The sequence below is a fragment of the Andrographis paniculata genome, unplaced genomic scaffold, assembly GCF_009805555.1.
Source record: "Andrographis paniculata isolate CXL003 unplaced genomic scaffold, ASM980555v1 Contig86END, whole genome shotgun sequence".
NCBI classification, from domain to species: Eukaryota; Viridiplantae; Streptophyta; class Magnoliopsida; order Lamiales; family Acanthaceae; genus Andrographis; species Andrographis paniculata.
The window spans coordinates 6,874,492-6,896,876 of record NW_026137624.1 but is presented as its reverse complement, the minus strand read 5'-3'; the positions used below and the strand labels follow the sequence as shown (position 1 = coordinate 6,896,876).

Here is a 22,385-nt window from a genome sequence, read left to right as displayed (position 1 = left end):
AACAATTTTAATGTTTCTTTTAAATAAAAATTTAAAGTATAAAACACTAAAACCCTGCTTTCCCTTCCCGTTGCCTCTGCATCTCCTATCCGCTGAGTAGTATTACGGCTGAGGTACTTCGTAATTCCTCTTGCTTTTTTTTTTTTATCTTGCTTCTGGTTTTGAATTGTTGATTCTTTAAGATTTTCAGGAGATTTTTTTCGTTTCCATATCTACTATAGTTAGGTACCGAAGCGGCTGAAGAAAATTGTAGCAGCACTTAATTTCTCTTTTTTACACACTTATCATTTTTATTATATCTATCACTCTTGGAATTAATATGGTGGTAATTTATACGGTTCGGTTCTATGTTGTAAATTAGATTTTTCTCTCCCTCTCCCTCTCCCTCTGTCTCTTTATTTATTTAGTTATTTTTTTATGTGATTGTTGAGGATGGTAGAGTGAAGGGTGTCTGGCGTTGAAGAAGATGAAGTAATACTTGCTTGATATAAGCAATGCATATTAATGTGGTATTGATGGTATATATTTTTGTTGAACTATTTGTTTTCTTTTATGTTAATTTATAAAGTTAGATACTAGAAAATAAATTTTAAGAAGAAATAAGTGAACAGAGAATTGGCATATAATTTGATGCATTTGTCCTCTACCGTTCAGTTTCCCAAAATTGTCATAAACTGAACAGAAAATAATCTTTTTGTACATATGCATTGATTGATTACTTTTTGGTTGTGGCATTTAGTTTTGCCTCGTCACTTTGTATTGTTCATGACCTTCTCTGGCTCTGGTGCATCAGCAATTTAAATTTTACACATCTTTAATATTCTTTTTTCTCACGCCCATCATAGACACAGTACCTTTTCCACTGGATGTTTCCTTATATCAATATAATGAGCAGATGTTTTCTACTGCCATACATGCAACATAATTGTGCATTCTGAGTAGTTTCGGTATGTAAGCAGTTTCATTTAGAATCTTTGTTATTTATTTAAGTTGTGGTGTACTATAACCTTTTTGCATGTCACATGAACTAGTTCAAGAATCCTGGGTGGAAGAAATTGATGCAGTTTGTATAAAATCAATGATGTCTTCTGGGTTAACTTACAGTCCCTTGAGTTATAGCCTAGGATTGCCTGGGTTGAGATCACACAAGAAACAATTTGTGTGCCTTCATGATTTTGGAAGATCCGAGGATTTGCTATTTTCTCAAAGGTTACATTCTCTTAATCAATTTGCTGGTTATCCCGTATCCTATATGTCATCACTAATATCTCGTAGTGACAAATCATGTAGGTATAATTCACATGCATTAGCTTGGAGATATAAAAAACGTGATCTTTCTCTCAAGTGTGCAATGGATGCTTCCTTTCAAGATGCTACTAATGATTCAAGTGGTAAAAAATTTATACAATGTATTGGTTATTGAATTGTTCTTGTTTACAGTAGTTTGATGCGAGGTGATAGTTCTGATCTTAGGTTTTGGGTAAATGATCAGCTATTTTTAAGAGTTATGCATTCTGGCGTGTGGCAATAATTTGAAAACAGTCATCTTCTTGACCCAAGTAAATAATATTATCTTTTCATACTCCTAAATGTTTTATTGTGATTGATTACCAAAAGAGAAAGAATTGCCTGCTGTTTCACTTGCGTCTGGTGAATTTACAGGGCACTCTCAAGTAAGGGTGTGTTTGTTTGGGGGTTTGAATTTTGAGTTGGGATTTGAATAGGAAAAATTTTGAATTTGAATAGTTGTATGATGTGATATAAATAGGTGATGATGTGATGTTTTGAATGTAAAATTGATTTTTAGTATAATATAAAAAATGAAAAATAGGTGTTTGATTTGATGTTTTTGGGGGAAAAATTTTGGATGAATAGTGGAATTTAATCCAAATCCATCAAACGAACACACCCTAAATGTTTTTTTTTTCTTAGTTTTGGATTTGGATTTTGAATTGAAATAGTTGTGTGATATCAATGTGTTATGTGATGTTTTGAATATAAAATTGATTTTTAGTATAATATAAATAAATAAATAAAAATAAGTGTTTTGATTTGATATTTTTTTAAAGGAAAAAAAATTTGATGAATAATAAAAAATTTCCAAAAATTCCAAACAAACACAACCTACTTTTCTAAAGTACGGATGTTAGGACCCCAACTGAGCAATCCCATCGTGCTCTCAGGTTCTTTATTAATGACTGTTGTTTAATAATCTCGCATTGACATTCTCGATGTCTTTATCATGGAGGCTGGTACTGTTATTCTTCATATTTGTTCGATCCCATTGTTACAGCTGTCTTTCCTAGAATCAATGTGAAGGACCCTTACAAGCGGCTAGGAATCAGTAAGGAAGCATCTGAAGATGAAATTCAAGCTGCCAGAAACTTTCTAATACAAACATATGGGGGACACAAGCCCAGCGTGGATGCAATTGAATCAGCGCATGATAAAATTATAATGCAAAAATTCTATCAAAGGAAAAATCCTAAAATCAACATCAAGAAAAAGGTCAGAGAAATAACAGAGTCTCGCTACATGCAGGCTGTAGCAAGCAGGTTCATGACCCCATCATCAAATGTCCTTGTGAAGACTTCTGTTGCTTTCATAACACTTGGAGTACTCACCGTACTCTTTCCAACGGAAGAAGGCCCAACACTTCAAGTTGCCATTTCCTTGATTGCCACAGTGTATTTCATTTATGAACGCTTGAAGAGCAAATTGCTGGCTTTTCTCTATGGGTAATCTCTTTTCTCAAGAAAGAAATGACTGTTAGATTATTCTCAAGCAGTTGCAGTGTCCCCTTTATTTTTAAAGATGACTGTTGATAGAAATGCTACTTCACTTGTGCAGGGCTGGGAGTTTTGCTATTGCATGGCTTCTAGGAACGTTTTTTATGGTTTCTGTGATACCGACCATACTCAAAGGGCCTAGAAGTTTGGAAGTAACCACCTCTTTGCTAAGTTATATTATCCTCTGGGTTTCTTCAACTTATCTCCGATAGCCAACGGTCATTTGCATCCCAGTTTAGCTAGATAAATTGTAGCTGCTTCTGGATGCAATGGAAAAGATTCGAGTGCTTCATACCACTCTGGTGCTGTGCTTTCTGTTTCCAGTCAACAGTGGACATTGAAGAAGAGCCGGACAAATGTTGATACTTATCTAAGAGAAGATGGTATTAGTCGAAAATTGTCCACTCAAATTTTGAGGACGGATTATTGGCTACATGGCAACTCTTCTGAAGTGTTTGTGATATGTTTGGGGTGGTTTGCTTAAAATTTTGAGATTATTGTTACTCCTGTCAGTATTGAAGTTTCACTGCTTGTTGAAATCGTGTTTCAATGATGGACTTGTTGGCACTGAAGATGCCTAAGCTATATTGGAACTGGAGTAGCTGCTGCTGCTGCTTTCTTCATTGTAGTTAATATTTTGATTGGCAAAATTTGGTCTGGCATTTTCTCTGCTGCTCATTGCACCTCAAATGTGTCCAACTGATTTGAGTGGCAAGCATTGCTTATGAGTTGGGACATGCTACAGGTCGGCGTCAGCTTCAAGTGCTGGCTTGATGTCACAGCCTAAGATTTTCTACGGCCAGCCTCTTCCTCCTGTCCTGTGCTTGGGACTTGACGAAGAAACGGACGAGGAACCAGAGCGAGTAGTGTGTGGCTTTAATTTTAGGCGGGTGGATGTTTATGGTCAGTATTGCCCAGCAATTGTCACCTACCCACGGCAGGAAATAAGTTCACATTACTACTCTTGCCGGTAGGAAATATGTGTATGTTTCTATGATACAAATTTCTTAATATATATATATATATACACATTTACAAAGTATCACATTAAATATTATTTTAATACAAAAAAATAAGGGATGCAAGACTAGTACGTACGTAGGCAGGCAGGCAGGCAGAGATTGAGTTTGATTTTCCGCAAGCAAGCGCGCACACATGTATCCGTATATAACTTATATGATAATATTACGCTTCATTAGCTTTACAGTAAATCGTAGTTAGGCCTGGCAGGCAGGCAGGCAGTCTGGGGTATCCATTAAGCAACATTTACAATTGGGATTGATTCTGCCCAGAATTTGACTCATTCGTTCAGGCTGCTGTGGACCATGATTCGCGATGCGATTACACCATTTTTAAATTAAATATATATATATATATATATATTAGAAGAAATGTTCTTGGCAATTTTTATTTATTTTTTGTTTCAGGATTATTACCCTTTTGCCTTTGGTGCGCATTTGGCCATGTCAGCAAGTTATCGTCCCATGTGTCAGATCGTAATTGGCTGGTGATTCACAGCCTTAAAACATATATCTCCCCCCTCCCCGGGTGAGGGCTATATAATAGCTGTGCCCGTATCATGGCATTTCGCTCGCAGCAAGATTGATTTTGTGGGGAGGGGATTGATCCAACCAAGGCTACTTGGAGAGAGATCAGATAGATAGATACCCATTCCAATTCCATTCTTCTTATCTCACCTCCGAGCTAATTAAGGTTAAGTCCAAGTCCAAGTCCATGGCTTCAGCCTCACTCCTCAAGTCATCACCAGTCCTCGACAAGCCTGACTTCGTCAAGGGGCAACCCCTCCTCCGCCTGCAGCCGGCAGTGTTGGCCGTCCGCTCCCACCCGGTTTCCTCCTCTCCCCTCTCCATCCGTGCCAGCTCCTACGCCGACGAACTCGTCAAGACTGCGGTATGTATGTCTCTGATTAACGATAGATACACCAGGAAGCATTGCTCTATAATGATTTTTCAATTGACTGACTGACTGACTGCACTGAACTGACTGCTTTTAAGAACGACGTGGTTGATTGCTTTGTGTCCGGCCGTACAGGCAAAGGAGAGTCAAATTTTTTACTCACTCGAGGAAATTAATTGATTAATTAATTTTTTATATTTGTTTGTTGCGTGAACGATTTGCCGATTCCAGAAAACAGTTGCATCCCCTGGGCGTGGAATCCTGGCAATGGATGAATCGAACGCCACCTGTGGGAAGCGTCTAGCTTCCATTGGACTAGAAAACACCGAGGCGAACCGTCAAGCCTACAGGACCCTCCTCGTTACAGCTCCAGGGCTCGGTCAATACATCTCCGGTGCCATCCTCTTTGAGGAAACACTCTACCAGTCCACTGTAGATGGACGCAAGATTGTGGATGTCCTTGTTGAGCAGGGAATTGTTCCTGGAATTAAAGTTGACAAAGTAAAGTTTCATTTGTTTGTTGCAACACTAATTTGTCTTATATATATATACACACACGCACATGTATGTATATATTATAGAGGAGAGGAGGGGATCATATCATATCATACGTACGTATCTGCATGCAGGCAAAGCCAAGCTGCATAATATAATGTAATATATGTGTGTTGTTTGTTGTGCGGCAGGGTCTTGTCCCCTTGGCTGGCTCTAACAACGAGTCTTGGTGCCAAGGTCTTGATGGATTGGCTTCCCGATCTGCTTCTTACTACCAACAGGGTGCCCGCTTTGCTAAGTGGTACATACTTGTTTCTTCCTTCTGCTGCTTCATATTAACTAGCTAGGTTTCCAATTAGCAACGGGTGTGCTTTGCAATCGGTGTGGTGTGGTGTGGTGTGGTATGGTATGGTATTTATTGATTAGTTCAGCCTGAATGAGTAACCAACCAACCCCATTCATGGGATCACAAACTCAATTGTGGTGTGTTGGTACGACATCGCCTTATTCTTTCCTTAGATACCCACACATCTATCTATATGCCGTTGTTTGTTATCAATGCTGCAATTTGGCTGCATCACTGCAGGCGTACTATAGTGAGCATCCCAAATGGTCCATCTGCCCTTGCAGTGAAGGAAGCAGCATGGGGTCTTGCTAGATATGCGGCAATTTCACAGGTTTGCTATGAGCTCGGACTGACTGATTTCCAACTTATAAAGTTTTGTGCTTCTAGCATTCAAGAAATGCATCCATGTTTGTTTCAATTTGACAGGACAATGGATTGGTCCCCATTGTTGAGCCTGAGATCCTCCTGGACGGTGAGCATGGAATTGAGAGGACATTTGAGGTTGCTCAGAAAGTGTGGGCAGAGGTTTTCTTCTACCTTGCAGAGAACAATGTCCTGTTTGAAGGTATTTTGTTGAAGCCTAGCATGGTCACTCCTGGAGCTGAGTGCAAGGATAAGGTTGCGCCCGAAGTGGTTGCCAGCTATACTCTGAACCTCCTCAAAAGAAGAATCCCTCCGGCTGTTCCTGGAATCATGGTGAGTATACCCACACACACATGCACGCTAAAATGATCCATCTGTGAGGAATTGAACTGAAGTTGACTTGGTGTCGGCGTCCTGTGAACAGTTTTTGTCGGGTGGACAATCTGAGGTTGAAGCCACTCTCAACCTGAATGCAATGAACCAGGCACCCAACCCATGGCACGTCTCATTTTCTTATGCACGTGCACTCCAGAACACCTGCCTCAAGACATGGGGCGGAAGGCCGGAGAATGTTAAGGCAGCACAGGATGCTTTGCTTCTTAGAGCTAAGGCTAACTCACTAGCTCAGCTCGGGAAATACACTGGCGAGGGTGAGTCGGAGGAGGCCAAGGAAGGAATGTTTGTCAAGGGATACAGCTACTAAGTCTAAGAATAATGGATGATGATGATGATGATGTAAACACATATGAACCAAGCAAGGCCAGGCCACTCTGCTCTTATCTGTTGTAGAATTATTAATTATTGATATTTGTTTGTCTTACCTTCTTCTCCTTCTGTGCCTTTATAAGAAGTTTTGACGCTCGTTATAGAATTACGGTGGTGGGACTCGCATATGTGATGCTTCCTGGCTAACACACACTAAGTAACAGGCATTTACTACTCTTCATGGAATGTTAATGTTTGCCTGCCTGCCTGCCTGTGCCTGATCGATCGTACTACACAAGTGGAACTTGATCGTGAAGCACAGGAGTTGAGATCCGGAGTTCCTTCATTTTCATTTCTGCAGACAGCCACATACCTCTACCACTTGCCGTTGTGGAAAAAATATTACTGCTACCTCTGCCTGTCTGTCTCTCTATCTGTTTATGTGGGAATGAACATGCATGCTAGCCAATTAGATAAGCGAACGGCAGCTAAGAGCAACTCCGAAATCCAATCGATGCATCCAGCTTTATACACACTGTGACCAAACAATTGACCGACAAAAACAACACGTTGAAAATGTCACAAAATAAATGAATCTGCCTTCACTGATCACAAGTTAACTTCATTCAAACCACTGACAATAATAACTACGATGCCTGCTTATTCATATCATATCCAAATGATCTGTGACACACACATCCCTCACAGGGCGGGCAGACAAGGCTTCCCTTTCTCACCCATCTTCTCTTCCTTCCAACATCATGAGCTGCTGCTCTCCCCCTGAGTGCTGGCCTGTTCTGGTTGTTGTTGTTGACTATCTGCTCCTTTCTCTGCTGTAGCTGCCAGTTTCCCATCTTCCATTTTCTTCTCTGTTGCTGGCTTTGCCACCACCTTGGTTTGAGGTTTCTCCGCTGCCATCTCTTGCTCCATAGGTTCAGGTGTTTTCTCTTCAGGCTTCTCTTCTTTGGCTTCTGAATCAAGATTGTGCCCATCCTCTGCTACTCTCTCTCCCTCTGGTACTTGTGCCTCAGCTTGATCACCTTGTTTTCTCACTCTGTCCTCTTCCGCAGATGGTTTCTGCCCATCGGATTTTCCCATCCCTGGCACATTAGACTTTGTTGCCTCAGCTTGTTGCTTCTCCTTATTGAGTTTCTCTGCTTCTGGGGTTTCAAGTTCAACCACTAGTGTCAACTCGGCTTCAGGTTTCTCCTCTATCCCCTTCTCTATCAAGGTTGAGTCCTCCACACGATGCGACTCCAGTTGCTCCCTATTCAAACCAGATTTTTCAACAGCTTTATTTCTTATTTCATCAGGTTTCTCTGGCCCCTGGTTCTCTACTTCCTCCAAAGATTCATCAGTCTCTGCAGCAGTGTCAACAGGGTTCTCCTCTGGTGCCTTCAGAGGCGATGCTTCAGTTTCCACATATTGGCTCACTGATTCGACTTCCAGTGCTTTCTTTTCCTCCTCCAAACCTTTGTTTTCTAGCCCCGAATCAATATCTTTTGCGGCAGTATCTGTAACAGAGCGAGTATTTTCATTTTCTTGAGGCTGCTCCACCTTGGCTCTATCTTCTAGATCTACTTCCAAGGATTGTTTAATATTGTTCTTTGCTGCGCCGGCATCTCCTTCATTCTACAAACATCTCCATAAAACTTAGTGCTTACTTATAGTATACTGACAGGAGGGGAAAGCAAATACACAGAGTTGTTATTCTAAAATAGGTCACCCTAACAACAGGTTGAACACGCAAAACACTTGCTAAGAGACAAAATCAACCCACTACCAAGCAGGGAGCCAAGCACACACGTCAAAGACTAATTTCAATCGTATAGAGCATAAAGGCGCATTCCATTTCCTGCTGCCATGATCATCCTGAAATAATTATTGGCTCTTTGGCTTAAATTTTTATCTTTTCACTAGTTAGTCTCCTATAGAATTCGTAACAGACTGAAACAGTACAAAGCACAATACCCCTCCCCTCCGCAAAAAAGCATATTTTTCTACATCAAATTGCGTAAACCTAACCTGCCCCAATCGACATATACAGCACCTATATCAAGATAAAATAATATATATATATATATATATGTACAGAAATCAATCTGCTGAAGGCAGATTCACATTTTAATTGTGACAAAATAGAGGAGGAGGTGGATAGCGCTTGGACTTGACTGCTTCGATTTGCAAAGGAATGAATAGGAGAAGAGGGTGAGGTACAAATGAATGGTGTTTGTTTGTTACCTGTTTGAACAGATGGCCAAGCATTTGACGCTTGGGTTGATCATTTTCCGGCACAAGCCCAAGCGTAGTTGGGACATCCTGTCCAACTATTTCTTCGGCTGCGCTCAAATCTCTGGACGCTACGTCCTCCGGAGGCGCAGCGGCCGCCTTCAACACTTGAAACTTGCTCGCACAGGCTCCCATTTCCGGTGCCGGAATATTCCTGGGGTTGTTTATCAGGGCATTTACTAAGCTTGAATTTCCATGGGCTCCGGTCCTTGAACGCCCATATAGCTATCTATCTGTGGGAAGTGGAAAGAGCACGCTGACGCGAAAGAGTACTTATAGGGCGGGGCGGGCGGCGGACTTGGAATGCAGTCAGCACAGCAGTGAGTCGGGCAGGCAAGCAGATTAGATAGCCGCTGCGCTCGTTTGTTGGACCGTAGTGTAGTGGTAGTGGTAGTGAGGGCAGCACTCCGAACATTCTCGCCCAAATATGGGAGGGATATTCTGCCCTGCTTTGACCGACACCCAGAATTTCATCCACTTTGACTTCACTCTTTAAACCCAACAAAATGGACAAATAATATACATAAATATATGATTGTAAATTACTACAGTTACTCAAATAATATTATCAATTACCTATTTGATTTGATATTTATATTCAAAATTTAATGATTTGAATTTGAATAAAAAATATTTATTTCGATTCAAATATAAATTAAATATCAATATAAGATTTTAATATTTAATTTGATATTTATAAAGATTTGATTAGATAATAAAAACATAATATTAAATATAAACCAAATAAGCAATTCTAACAGCCTCTCTCTCTCTCTCTCTCTCTATATATATATATATATATAATCATTTTTCTCAATAATTAAAGGGACAACAAATACTACTATGCTATCATTTTTTCTTCCATGATTTGAGTTTTCATTTTCATTTATTTTGATTTGACAACAAATACTAAAATAGAGTATATAACATAATACAAATTTTTCTCTCAAAATTTAAGTTTGGATTGTATTTTACACAAGATTTAAAAAAATATTGATTTTATATTAGTAGTGATAAAAAGTATGGATGAAAATTAGTTTGAGATTTGATGTAGATTCTGGATTTGAATTTGTGAGAATATGTTTTAATTTGAATTGATTCTTGTTCATTAAATTGTTATTTTGTGTGAATTCTATGATTCATGCCTATAATTGTTTAATTTAATTTTTTATTGCGGTCGAATTTTAGATTAGTTTAGCAATTGTATGTCAATCCAACACTTGCATCCGTGATTGTGCATTTGTTTGATTAAGTGGCAAAGGAATCATATAATCAAATAATTTAATTTTTTCGTAATTGATTGAATATTTGAATAGAGTTTTTCTCATGTCATTTTTTATTAGGAAAAATAATCTATAGTCGTACATAGATTACTTCTTTGATTAGGGATATGATTAATCAGTCGTACTATTGCCACCAATAAAGTAAAAAAATGAGCGTCATGATCGTATCTAATGTATATAATTAATTTATCAATTGAACAAAATTATTTAAAATCGATGATCAAATCTATAATCCAATTTTTTTATTAATTCTTTGGGCTAGAAATTTAATCTTATTGAACTTTATTTTACATTTCTATCCTTATTCTCATTGATTTAATTGGATCATCTAAACACTCTCTCCCCTTAATACTTGAATTTGTGGCAATATAAAAATTAAACAACATAGTCCATGCGAATCGATTTCGGCACTGCTTTTTACGCAGCAATTCGGTGTTAAAAAATTTTTATTGGAAGTTCAGAAGGGTATCACATACCTTGCCGAGAGTCTCAATACCTAGAGAAAGACTAACGTAGACATTCTCAGTTAAATCACTGTGCAAGAAGATATTTTTTACATTCATTTGAATGAGTAACCAACAAGCAAGTAAAGACCGAATAATGATAAGTTTAGTGACCTGAGCAAAGGGTTCCACATAGTTAATATCATACTTTGAGAGTAGCCTTTCGCCATAAGATATGCTTTGTAGCGCTCAATCGAATCGTCTGAGTGAGATTTATTCTTATAAACCCATTTGCACCCAATAGGGTGTTTGCCGTTGGTAAAGTCACAAAATCCCAAGTGTTTGTCTTCTCAAGAGTTTGTAGTTCCTATGACATAACTCTCCATAAAAAAGGGTTTGTATTCGCCTCCTAAAAGGACTTGAGTTCATAGTGAGATAATATGGCAGAATAATAATAATAATAATAATCAAGAAGGTGAGCAGGGCGTTGAGTTATACAAGTTGATCAACAGATAGTGGCAGCAGAGACATCAAGTGAAGACTCGGGAAACCCTTCAGGAGGTATATACATGTTTGCTTGAGAAGATAAGGATGACAGGATTGTGTCGGGAGTAGTAGATATGAGCTCATGACCTGCAGAAGTAGGAAAAAATAGAGAGAGATCATGAGTGAGTAACTAAGAAATAGAGTAAGATGAGACATTGAATTTGGACACTGATGAGAACATTTGATGCTCCTAGAATATGGTACAAAGATGCTTAGACACGGGATCCCATATCGATAATCCTTATGTTGTACTTCATAATCCAATATGCAATACAAACAAGCCCACGGTTCAAGCTTACTGTATTCATAAGGCGAAAAATTAAAAGTAATCAACAAGTTGACCGAAAGAGCTTTTAAAAAGAAGCGGTACCGTGAAAAACAAGAATGACAACCTATTTATGAGGAGGATAAAAAGACGCACAAACTGTATCAAGAATGTGACGATATTTATGCTCTGTTCGACTATATTTTTCGGGATGTGTATGGACAAGGCCGCTAAAAAGAAATATCCTGAGCAGAAAGGAAACTAAGAAACATAATCATTATACTTTAGGGAATTATAAGTACGCAATATTTGAATAATACAAGAAAATTAAGTACGTATCATTTTGGCATAGGTGATTTAAATTGACGCAAGTTCAGAGCGTTGTTTTATAAAGTAAATCGAGAAAAGTAATTGAAAATCACAAAATATTTTTACACATTCATTGATCCTACTTGTAAAGGCTCCTAAATATCTGAATAGAAAAAAAAAAGTTTATCGGCAACAAAAATATTTTGAGAAAATAAAAAAAAGGTAGATTTTTTCCAAAATTATAATGCATACAATCAAACGACTAAGACACATAGGACTTAAGACACTTATATTGACAAAATATTGGAGTCTGTTTAGTGACGCATGTTCTAACTAAAGGTGTCACTAATAACTAGAAGGAGATGACAAAACTGCATTTGAAAGAGGTAGGGGATGGAGAATCTGAAGGTGACTAGACTCAAAAAAATCAATTGGTTTGTGCTCCGTTCCAACAAACTGACCCGTTTGTGAATCCTAAACCTACACACTAGAAGATGAAAAAGTAACCGTAAATCTTTGCTTAACCAACTGACCAATCAAAACAAGATTTAAGACTAATTGAGTGATGCAATAAATATCAATAAGAGAAAAAATAAAATTGAAATATCACCGACGTAGATTATATGCAGCTATTGACAATGTGTATACGACATAAGATTGTAGTGACGGAAGCTATAGCAAATGAAACACTATGTTCCAAAATAAATCCCCAAAATAAAATTAGATTAGCTCAACCCCAAGTCTAAGTCCAACAAATATTAGCAAATCAAATTCCAGAGCATCACTTTCATAGGGCTCTTCATCTTGATTGCTGCAACAGGTATCCCTGAAATGCAAGGGGGCGGTGTTGGGATGGATGACTGGTGGAGGAACGAGCAATTGTAGGTGATTGAGAGTGTTGTCGCACCTGTTTGTTCTAGTTCAGGGACTGCTCAAGATGCTGAGCTGTACTTGTCCAAGCGGATGTGGACGTCGCTGCTGATCCCACCACGCTGCTCATGATGAACATGGTCGGCACGGTGACTAGCACGTACGACTCGTGGTAGCTGCTGTTCGGGAGGCTCTTCTTTGCTGTATGGGTGAAAAGCACCTGTACCCCCGCCCACTCCTCAAGGGGGTGGCCGGGAAGCGGGAGAGGGAGGGTAACCACGGTGGTGCTCATCCTGCTCGCCTCTCTACCCACACTCTACTGTGGGTGCGGATCAATCCCTTTGCTGCCAGAGATGATGGCCTCAACTGCAAGTAACTACTGACTATGGGAGGAGGAAGATGTATGATGATGATGATGGATATGATCCATCACCCAATCATCCATTTTTTGGCCAATAGACTAAACAAGACTAGCTGACCGATCGATTCATTCATTCATTGACTGTGATTGGCCGTGTTGGTGGAGGCTGCAGCCAACCTGCGTGCGTGACGTCACCTAATGTACTTACGGGTATTTATTGGGTTGTATGCGTCGCGTGTAAATGAAATCCGACGGAGGGAGGATTCTGACTGTCACTCAGTCAGCCTTACTTACATACACATACATACATACCTACGTACTAACTAGGAGCATTCTTACACAATCAGTACTACTGCTATACTATATTTGCTCTAGCCGCATGATTCAAGCACCGCTCAACTGAAGCGGTTTTGTTGGGCCTACTGGTACTACACTAACCACGGCAAAAATGCACGGCCAAATACCATAATAGCAACAACAATAATAATATCAATATCATCTTTTCATAGAAAACTTTGAATGAACACCAATGGACGCACTTCGTAATAGCACAGTTTAGAAAGACAACATGAGAAGGAACAGGAACCGGAAGTCAATATATTTACTGATGATACAATCTATCGATTCAGGCAGGTTGTTAGAGATGCTAGTTCAAGTGACAGGGACCACGGCCAAAACTCAAGAAGCTACCACTTTCTGACAACATACACCCAAGGCGCCCCCCACAGTCTGACATCCCAATATTTAGGCGGTTCCCTTGAACTTGGCATCATATTCGTAAGGTTGCTGCAAACCAAAACAATAACACCAAACCACTCGTAAGCAGAATGAATTTCAACACATTTCCATGCACAATTAACTTATTGCTACTGCAATGCAAATGAACTAGCCAACATGTAAGAAAAGATTATTTCACACCCACATATATGTATATATATATATATATTGAATGTTATCAATCAACATGATGATCATATATTTTCCCAATCATGAGGATTCTTTCTTGAATCTAGATGCAAATAAACATATGCAAGAATACCAAATTACCAAGAATATTGCTGAGATCAATCTACGAGCAAACCATCTCTTATGCATAGCTTGCTGAGAGCGTGATGCTGCTTCCACACTTTCAAACCTCAAATAAACATAGCCAGCACTATTCCTGTATGTCAGTAAAATATCAGTTAGAAGCATAAAGTTTGCCCATCCAACGAGATCATTTTTGAACCTATGCATGTAAATGATCAGGACATCAACATTCACAAAATACAAGATTCAACATGAAAATATCTAGATCAAGCTCAGGATCCGTCCCCAAAACATGCTTACTTGTCAACATGGATGTGCCTCACTCGGCCATACTTGGAACATTCTTCTTGTACATCATCTCTAATATCTAGATCAAACTCAGGATCCGTCTGCAATATATTACAGGTATAAATGTAAAAGGAAAAAAAAAATCCATCATCGAGAAGAACAGCAAGCAGAAGACATTAAACCTCAGTGGCTGGATCAAACATATTTTTCAACAGCAAACACTCGCTGGGGGTACCAATAGGTTCTGGAACCATATAGACAGCTTGCGCGGGGAGAACTGGGCTTGGAAGGACTGTTGCTGGGTTGATAGGCATGGTGATATTCTGCTGTGATGAAGCTGATCCATTCAGTGCAGGTACTCCCAAAGAACCCACAACACTGAAAGAGACAATCAAGTCCATTTTCACATTAAATTTCAATCTGAGGAAAACTATTAATCTTACAAGAACCCACAGAAAACCTCGAAGCTATGCCACTGCGATCAAGCTTTGCCATAAGCATTGCTCTAGACTGAGCATTTAAAGCCTGTAAAATTGCAGATACAACAGTTGTATGGTTAGACACAGAGGCAATTGCTTTATAATTCATTAATTTGAGTTCTAGTTCCCTAGACCTAAAAATTTGTAACGAAATAAAACAGCTTTGCATTATTTGTAACTATCAATTGGTACTAGTACTGTAATACTGTTGGTGTTAATGTGAACACTACTGCTGACATTCTGTGATGGTTCAATAGAGAACTCACTGTCATGCACCTTGCCCATCTGGTATTATTGAGTAACATGTAGTGAATATCAGATAACCGCAGCCTCTTAAAAAGTAGTATATAGTAATAAAACTAGAAGTTTAACATACCAAACCTCCACCATCATCATCATCAAAATCAGCTGTTTTGGTGCCAGTATCTTGTACTCCAACATGATCAGTAACAGAAGAAACCTGAAGATGATAAATAAAGAGGAAAATCAAGAAAAGGAAGATGAATCCTGGAGAGCACGACGACAGCTCAGATAAAAAAGTACAACCATATTCAACAATCACAACATGGGAAATAAAAACCATAACAAGTTACCTTAATGGTCCGCCCAGCAATCTCCAGTTTGCCATTCAAACTTTGGGCTGCTTTTGCATGTTCAAGCTGTGCAAACTGTTGATTTTTAATAGATCAAATAATTAATACACTTAACACTAAAAACCATAATGATAATGAATTAACAAATCATCACCTGAACAAACCCAAAACCCTTGCAATGTCCGGTCTCTGGATCAGTTGGAAGTTGCACAAGCTCAACAGGACCAAATGCTTCAAAAATCTACAGAAGGGGCATATTTAAGATGTATAAAATGTGCTAAAAGTCCACAAGGATAGTAGTAGATAAATAATATTCATTGAGAAGATAATACAGTATACTCCCTCCGTGATCGAAAAATAGGCTCATTTACTTTTCGCACAGGTTTTAACGTGGTGTGTATTTTTTGCCTGTTATAGTGAGAAAAAAAATAAAAAATAGTAGGTGGTATGATCTTTTCTTTAAAAAAAAAACAGAAACAGACCTTTTTTTTTTTAATGAAAGAAGAAGTATTCAGTAGTTGCAGAGTTTCAAGCAAAAATGGTATCCTATTAGCAGCTAGTGATTGTGCAACATAAAGAGAATACATGTGAACAGACAAGGAGAAAATAAGCAACCACATAATTCTCAAGGATTGAGAAAGTTCAGTTGAAAATTAGCACATGACTCAGGTCTCCACAGCCCACACCATCTTAATTGATTAACAACATAAGTGACAATTTCTGTATTCAAATTTTACCTGAATAACTATTACATAACTAATGGCCATTGAAACTGGATATAGATAGCATGACTAATTATAAAAAAAAAAAAAAAGAAAAAGCCCAATTGATATCACCACATAAAACTGAGGGATATAGTTCATAATGTAAATATGACATAGTAGAAAACACGAAAAGCCACCTGTTTAAGTTGAAATTCTGTCATGTTGAAATGTAGATTGCCAACATATAGCTTCCTATCCGTTACACCATAAGGTCCAGCGACTCCAGAACCACCAGTAGTAGTATTTGATTGAACAAGATTCTTTTCTGCCTCTGAAGGTTTTACCATTATTGGTTGTCCAAGAAATAGGTGACCAGACAGTGCTATAGCCATTGGGACAGACATAGCATCATAAAACTCAATGTACCTGTCATAAGGGTACACATTTCCAATCACTGAGCAGAACAAATAAAAAACAATGAAGTTGCATACTGCTATACAAAGACGATGGAGCTGAACCTTCCTAACAGGTCGGACACCCATCTTTGTACTAAAATGAAACAAGGCACTGAGAATAGACTCTCAAACTAGTAAAATTTACCATCCACACAAACATCCTGTTGACATTAATTTCCACTATGAATGCAACGACTGTAACTACAAGCAATAAAAGCACAACTGACAATACTCTATATCTATAACTATAACATATAACCACTGAATTGTTTTGAAGTCACTGAACAGATAGCCATCAGATGCTTCTCTTGAAAGCAAGGTTGGCATGGTGAGGCTATGGGCACAGTGCCACCTGAGAGCCATATCGCCTAGGCTAGACAGCGCCCGCCATGGCAACCTACTTATTATAAATTTCTAATATTTATTGTATAATACAAAATTATAACCTTAAATCACTAAGGGTGTGTTTGTTTGTGGGTTTTAGTTTTTTGGGTTTGGATTATTGAATAGGTAAAAAATTGAATTTGAATAGATGTTTGATGTAATATAAATAGAGGTTGATGTAGAAATCAATGTGATGTTTTGAATGTAAAATAAATTTAGAGCATAATATAAAAATAAAAATAAAAAAAAAAAAAAAAGTAATTGTTTGATGTGATATTTTTTTAGGGAAAAAAGAATCTGAATAGTAAAAACCTGAGGTAAACCTCACAAAAAAACACAACCTAAATGACCAAAATACTAATATGTCAAAATACAAAATCATCACCATTAACTTTCCATACTAAAACATTACACCATTAAAGTTTCAAAATACAAAATTATAACCTTAAATTACTAAACATCACCATCAAAATACCAACAGTGGCCGGCAGAGAGAAGAGGGAGAAAATACACAGTAGCAGAGAGCAGATAGGGTTAGGCGATAATAGGATTCAAATGGGAAAAAGCAGTAAAACAGGTCGGGTCAAATAGAAGTATGTGTCATAATCTCCCGAACTCGCCATTTGGCATCACACCACGATTCTGCCAAAGATGCCTGGCTGCCAGCCTTGCCAAAAACAGCGAGGCAACCTGTCAAGGCGGTGATGGTGCACCACCAGGACGCCAAGGTGCCGCCTAGGCAACACCATGACAACCTTGCTTGAAAGGATACAAAAATCCCAATTACAATTCAACTACAAAAGTAAGATTCCATGAAAAAGTACAGACAGAAAGTGCACCGTTAACCAGGGAAGTAGTCGCAAAAACTTAATAGTTGCTCAAAATTTCAACTTTAACCTTAGAAATGAAACAACGCGAAATTCATCTTGCATTTAAATTTAAAAATCAAAACTAACATTCATAGCACATAAGAGAAATGGATATATCTAAAGTTGTTCCTTTGGACAGGGGAGTAAGATATAAATTATTAAGAATATCAAACTGAGAACAAGAACACATACCCAACTCCTTTTGAACGCCTTGAGTTCCTATCCATTATTAGTTTTACATCCCTTACCTAGAAAGAAATTTGAAACACAAAAAAGAGGTAAGACAAATTAGGGATAAGAGTGAAAAAGGCAAACTACCCACCTTTCCCGCTTGTGAAAAGAATTCAAAAACATCTCTCTCTGTAGCCTTAAGTGGCATCTGCAATAATAAATGGCAGAATGGGAATTTTAACAATATGGTAGGACAATACATGATATTGAAGATTAAAAATGTTAGAAAATCACCGAGATACATCTTTCAAAGTAAACTCTTACAAAAAGTCATAACAGTCTCTTACCTGATATGCAAAAACAGTTCTCTGATCCCTTTCTGGATCAGCTTCAGGCTCCACGACTTCCTTTTTATCCTTGAACCTCCTGCATGGATGGCTCAGAGTAAAATAAGAAAATATCCAAAAATATGGAAATGTCGGCAATAAAACTAAAAACTTCACTGTGTGATAGAGATTCCACATAAGATAATAATAATCATCACAATCCATTTTTACATTCTTCCAATCCATCCCACAGGCAAAAAATAAATAATGAATAAATAGAGATGGAATCCCCAACACACACTTTTTACACATCCTATACCAAATGAGCAAACTGAAATGATACTAAGGCTCATAAAAGAACTGCCCCTATCACTATGAATTTATAGCATACAGGTATTATATATATACAGCGTTATCTCCCCATAACAAAATTACATTGGAGCTATATATTAAACATCATCTCAAGCCTAATCAGTGAAGAATGTAAAAAGGTTGAAAACATTTTACAAAATCATTCCCGCATAAGCCCAATGAGTGAAGGAGGCCACGGGGTTTAAAAATTTTTACGAAATGTTTCCCTAAAACCAATGGGAGAGCCTTATTTACAAAGTCTTCACTCAGCATTCAAGTAGCCTAGCATGAGCAAGACACATTAGAAATATTCTTCACATAATTCTACTAATGATGTTGCAGCCAGTGCAGATTTCAGGGGCCCATCTCCAAGTCATCATTTCTAAATAAAACAGTGGGAATGTGGAAGCCTGCAGTTTTGGTCCTGTAAATTCATGAATGAAGATCCATAGTACAATATATATCAACTTTCAAGGGATCAAGCTAAAACACTAAACCTAATGACAAATATTTTAAATTTGAGGCCCAGTAAATAAAATTTGTTATTCATAAATCCCTGAGCAGAGAAAAGGGGGGCCACAAATATGGAGCTAAAGCAATTTCATCTTCGAAGTGAAGAAAAGGATGGAAAATTGATACAGCTTCACCACATGCGTTGCCAACCTAAAAATTGAATACACCATCGGTCAATATCTCAGCTCAGAGATATGAAAGTAACCCTATATCGAAATATGCAAAAACATTAGAAGGATGGAAGAATGAGCCAAACTAAAATCCCAGAAACAAAGAAACACAACAGACCTTATCAAACTCAATATGGAAATCCACTTTCTTCAGTGAAGAAGCCTTGATGGGGTTTCCGCATTGTTAGCCCATTAAGATGTGCAAACAATCCATCTACGATTTCAACCCAAGTTAGAATACTATATTCTCTACGTGCAAACTCAGTTTTTTTTTTTCTTTTTTTTTTGTTTCTGTAGCTAGTCCTTTTTATGCATTTCCTTCAAGTGCAAGTCCACAGACAAGTGAAAAAAATAGACGATGGCTAAATGTAATTGGGATTAAAATCAGACTTGTGCATTTGAAATTGTAGGAGAAAAACCCCTAGTATTCTAATCCTTTCTTATATAAATTCCTTCTAATAATGAATGACTTAAACAAGAAACTTAAAATGCCATAAAAACAAAGAGCATGGAAAATTGAATTTCGGACCCTTGAACCAAGAGTGAAACGAAAAACAGCTTTAAGTGAAAAAACAAGCTATGGCATTGTGCAGATAAGATAGTAGTACTATGTTTAAATGGAAATGGTTTCACCATCTTGAGGCTTTATATGAATGCCTTCGAATGCAACCAATTGAGTGCATCACAGATCAAAATTGAGACAGTAAGAGCAAAGCAAATCCCCATAGCATTTGGCATAGCATTGTAGATCAACTTCAAAGTAGTAGTTCCAATTCCAAAGACCACAATAAATATAAACAAATCCAAATTAAAAGCACAAAACATTAGGAAAGGGAATACTAGATCAGTCAGGCTATATATAACAAGAACGATGGGGATTAACATCACCTGCTTTCATCCCGCTCCCTTTCCTTCAACAGCTCCCTCTCTTTTTCGTGCTCCAGCCTCGAGCGACTCCGGCTCCTCCTCGCCCGCTCCCGCTCTCGCTCCTTTTCTCTCTCCCTCTCTCTTCTCTCTTTCTCTCTATCCCTATCCCGATCCCTATCTCTTCTCTCTCTATCTTTCTCCTTATCCCTGTCTCTCTCCTTGTCTTTCTCCCTCGAGCTCCGCCTCGCGCTTTCAGAGTCTCTCTCTCGACTCCGGTGCCTTGAGCTCCTCTCCCTCTCCACATCCCTATCCCTATCCCGATCCCGATCTTTCTCTCTGTCGCGTCCGCTCTCCTCACTTCGAGATTTCTTGCGGCTGCTTTTGGTATCCTTTTCCTCCTCATCAAAGTCATCGTCTACGCTCCTTTCCTTTCTTCTGTAGCCTCCCTTGTCGCTCCTCTCCTTGTCGGGAGTTTCCTTCTTGGAGGGGGCGATGGTTTCCTCCACGGCCTTCTCCAAGTAGTCGTACTCATCGAAATCCATGGCAATGCCAACCTCGATTAGACAATCCACGAGACAAAGTAATGTAACTTCAGTTTATGGGAAACCCTAGTCAGTGGGTGGATACGGGGATTCGATTAGGGTTTTGGGAGACGGGGGGGCGAATTCCGTCCGAGCGATGAATTGGCGGATAATGGGTGGGCGTTGTGTTGTAGTACTAGTAACAATTGGTGGGATGGATGGATAGCTGATGGATAATGGGTTTGAGTGCTTCTGCTTCAACTCGAGTTGGGCTTTTGGGCTGGGTTAAAAATCCGTATTTTTTATTCTCTTAGCAATCTCCAACTCATAACTCCATTTTTACAGAGTTTACATATATTTCTTAATTTTTGCAGGTATGCTACAGTATCTCCAACTATACCCCTCTATTTTTGCAGGGTTTTTTCTCCAACTATACCCTCCATTTTTGCAGGATTAACAAATATTCTCTCTATATTTTATTTTACATAATTTTTAAAATTACAAATAAAATTTAATATTTTATTATTTTTATACATTTAAGTTATAATAATATTTTTAATTAATATTTTAAATATTATACCGAAAAATTATATTTATTAATATTGTATGCATAATTTTATATTGTATTTTTAAGTTTATTTTTTATTTAATGTTATGATATTTTTTATAATTAATGTTATTTTTTATTTATAAATATTATAATATTTTAAATTTAATATATAATTTATAATTATTTTACCGTAATCAATTAATTATAAATTTTAATAAATATTAAATAAATAAATAATTTACTATAAATATTAATTACAAAATTATAATAAAATTAAAAGTAACAAAAATAAAATAAAATAAAATATATAAAATATAAGCTTAAAACAAAATAATAAAATAATAAAATAAATAAAATATAAAAATATAAACAAAATAAAAAAATTAATATAATTTTTGATTTTGTTGATGATATTTAAAAAATTAAAAATTAAATAAATATAAAAAAATAGATAATTACATAAATAAATAGATAATATTAAAAAGAAATAGATAATTATATTAAAATAAAAAAGAAAATTGCACCCTGCTGGAATCAGCGGGTGCTACAGTATTCCGCTGGTCCTGTAGCACCCGCTGCCAGTGGGTGAATTCTGCAAAATTGAAGGGTGGATTGGAGCAGTTTTTTTCTCCCCACCCTGCAAAAATAGAGGAAAATCTCATCGATTGGAGATGATCTTAATAAGACACTTTTGAGTCGGATGAAAATAGGTCAGACTGTCTATCCGGCGTCAACGTCCACGTTTTAATCTCCTACTAAAAGCCTAGCCGAGCCTAGCCTACATCTATTTAATATTATTATTTTTTTATAAAAATAAAAAATATTTTTTATAATTATATATAAAAAATAACTTTCTATTTAATAATAATATTTACTAAATAATTTAAATTATAAATTTATTATAAAAAATAGAATTTTTTAAATTTTATATATATTAAATAATTGTTTATACTTTATTTATTTTTTATTTTTAACTAAATTTTCAGATAAATAAACAAATAAAAATATTATGCAGTAGGCTTGTAAGACAGCTTTTAAAAAAGTCAGACTCAAGCTTTTAAAAAAAATAAAATTAGACTTACAGACCAGGCTTAAACCAAATATTTTTAAAACAGCCCAGTCATATTTCCATCA

At 37.4% G+C, this 22,385-nt stretch overlaps 4 protein-coding genes across 9 annotated transcripts; 2 read left to right on the top strand and 2 right to left on the bottom strand.

Annotated features, from left to right (window-relative positions):
• The first annotated feature begins 66 nt into the window (after positions 1 to 66).
• LOC127242387 (protein CHAPERONE-LIKE PROTEIN OF POR1, chloroplastic) lies at positions 67 to 4,444 on the top strand. Of its 3 annotated transcripts, XM_051261907.1 has the most exons (6): positions 98 to 113; positions 440 to 518; positions 1,032 to 1,209; positions 1,291 to 1,391; positions 2,294 to 2,738; positions 2,851 to 4,444. In XM_051261907.1, the coding sequence occupies exons 3-6, from the start codon at positions 1,079 to 1,081 to the stop codon at positions 2,999 to 3,001; spliced, it is 828 nt and encodes a 275-aa protein (XP_051117864.1). In that variant the 5' UTR covers positions 98 to 113; positions 440 to 518; positions 1,032 to 1,078; the 3' UTR covers positions 3,002 to 4,444. The 3 variants fall into 3 exon arrangements, with proteins under 3 accessions (XP_051117863.1, XP_051117864.1, XP_051117862.1); XM_051261906.1 differs by lacking the exon at positions 440 to 518 and having other exon boundaries at positions 67 to 113; XM_051261905.1 differs by lacking the exons at positions 98 to 113; positions 440 to 518 and having other exon boundaries at positions 962 to 1,209.
• On the top strand, positions 4,380 to 6,730 carry LOC127242385 (fructose-bisphosphate aldolase 1, chloroplastic-like). The gene is made up of 6 exons (XM_051261903.1): positions 4,380 to 4,700; positions 4,938 to 5,207; positions 5,393 to 5,502; positions 5,788 to 5,878; positions 5,974 to 6,243; positions 6,335 to 6,730. The coding sequence occupies exons 1-6, from the start codon at positions 4,524 to 4,526 to the stop codon at positions 6,611 to 6,613; spliced, it is 1,197 nt and encodes a 398-aa protein (XP_051117860.1). The 5' UTR covers positions 4,380 to 4,523; the 3' UTR covers positions 6,614 to 6,730.
• A 354-nt stretch (positions 6,731 to 7,084) lies between these two features.
• Positions 7,085 to 9,326, bottom strand: LOC127242386 (uncharacterized). The gene is made up of 2 exons (XM_051261904.1): positions 8,857 to 9,326; positions 7,085 to 8,247 (listed from the first exon to the last, which is right to left on the bottom strand). The coding sequence occupies exons 1-2, from the start codon at positions 9,037 to 9,039 to the stop codon at positions 7,375 to 7,377; spliced, it is 1,056 nt and encodes a 351-aa protein (XP_051117861.1). The 5' UTR covers positions 9,040 to 9,326; the 3' UTR covers positions 7,085 to 7,374.
• A 4,139-nt stretch (positions 9,327 to 13,465) lies between these two features.
• Positions 13,466 to 20,898, bottom strand: LOC127241996 (uncharacterized). Of its 4 annotated transcripts, XM_051261320.1 has the most exons (14): positions 19,432 to 19,532; positions 19,294 to 19,349; positions 18,301 to 18,379; positions 18,105 to 18,161; positions 17,975 to 18,030; positions 16,272 to 16,500; positions 15,525 to 15,611; positions 15,371 to 15,445; positions 15,154 to 15,237; positions 14,759 to 14,823; positions 14,481 to 14,676; positions 14,311 to 14,399; positions 14,029 to 14,143; positions 13,466 to 13,767 (listed from the first exon to the last, which is right to left on the bottom strand). In XM_051261320.1, exons 2-14 carry the CDS (start codon positions 19,311 to 19,313, stop codon positions 13,726 to 13,728), a joined length of 1,194 nt encoding a protein of 397 aa, XP_051117277.1. In that variant the 5' UTR covers positions 19,314 to 19,349; positions 19,432 to 19,532; the 3' UTR covers positions 13,466 to 13,725. The 4 variants fall into 4 exon arrangements, 3 of the variants coding, with proteins under 3 accessions (XP_051117277.1, XP_051117276.1, XP_051117278.1); XM_051261319.1 differs by lacking the exons at positions 19,294 to 19,349; positions 19,432 to 19,532 and adding an exon at positions 20,202 to 20,896; XM_051261321.1 differs by lacking the exon at positions 19,294 to 19,349 and having other exon boundaries at positions 19,432 to 19,456.
• Positions 20,899 to 22,385: the final 1,487 nt, after the last annotated feature.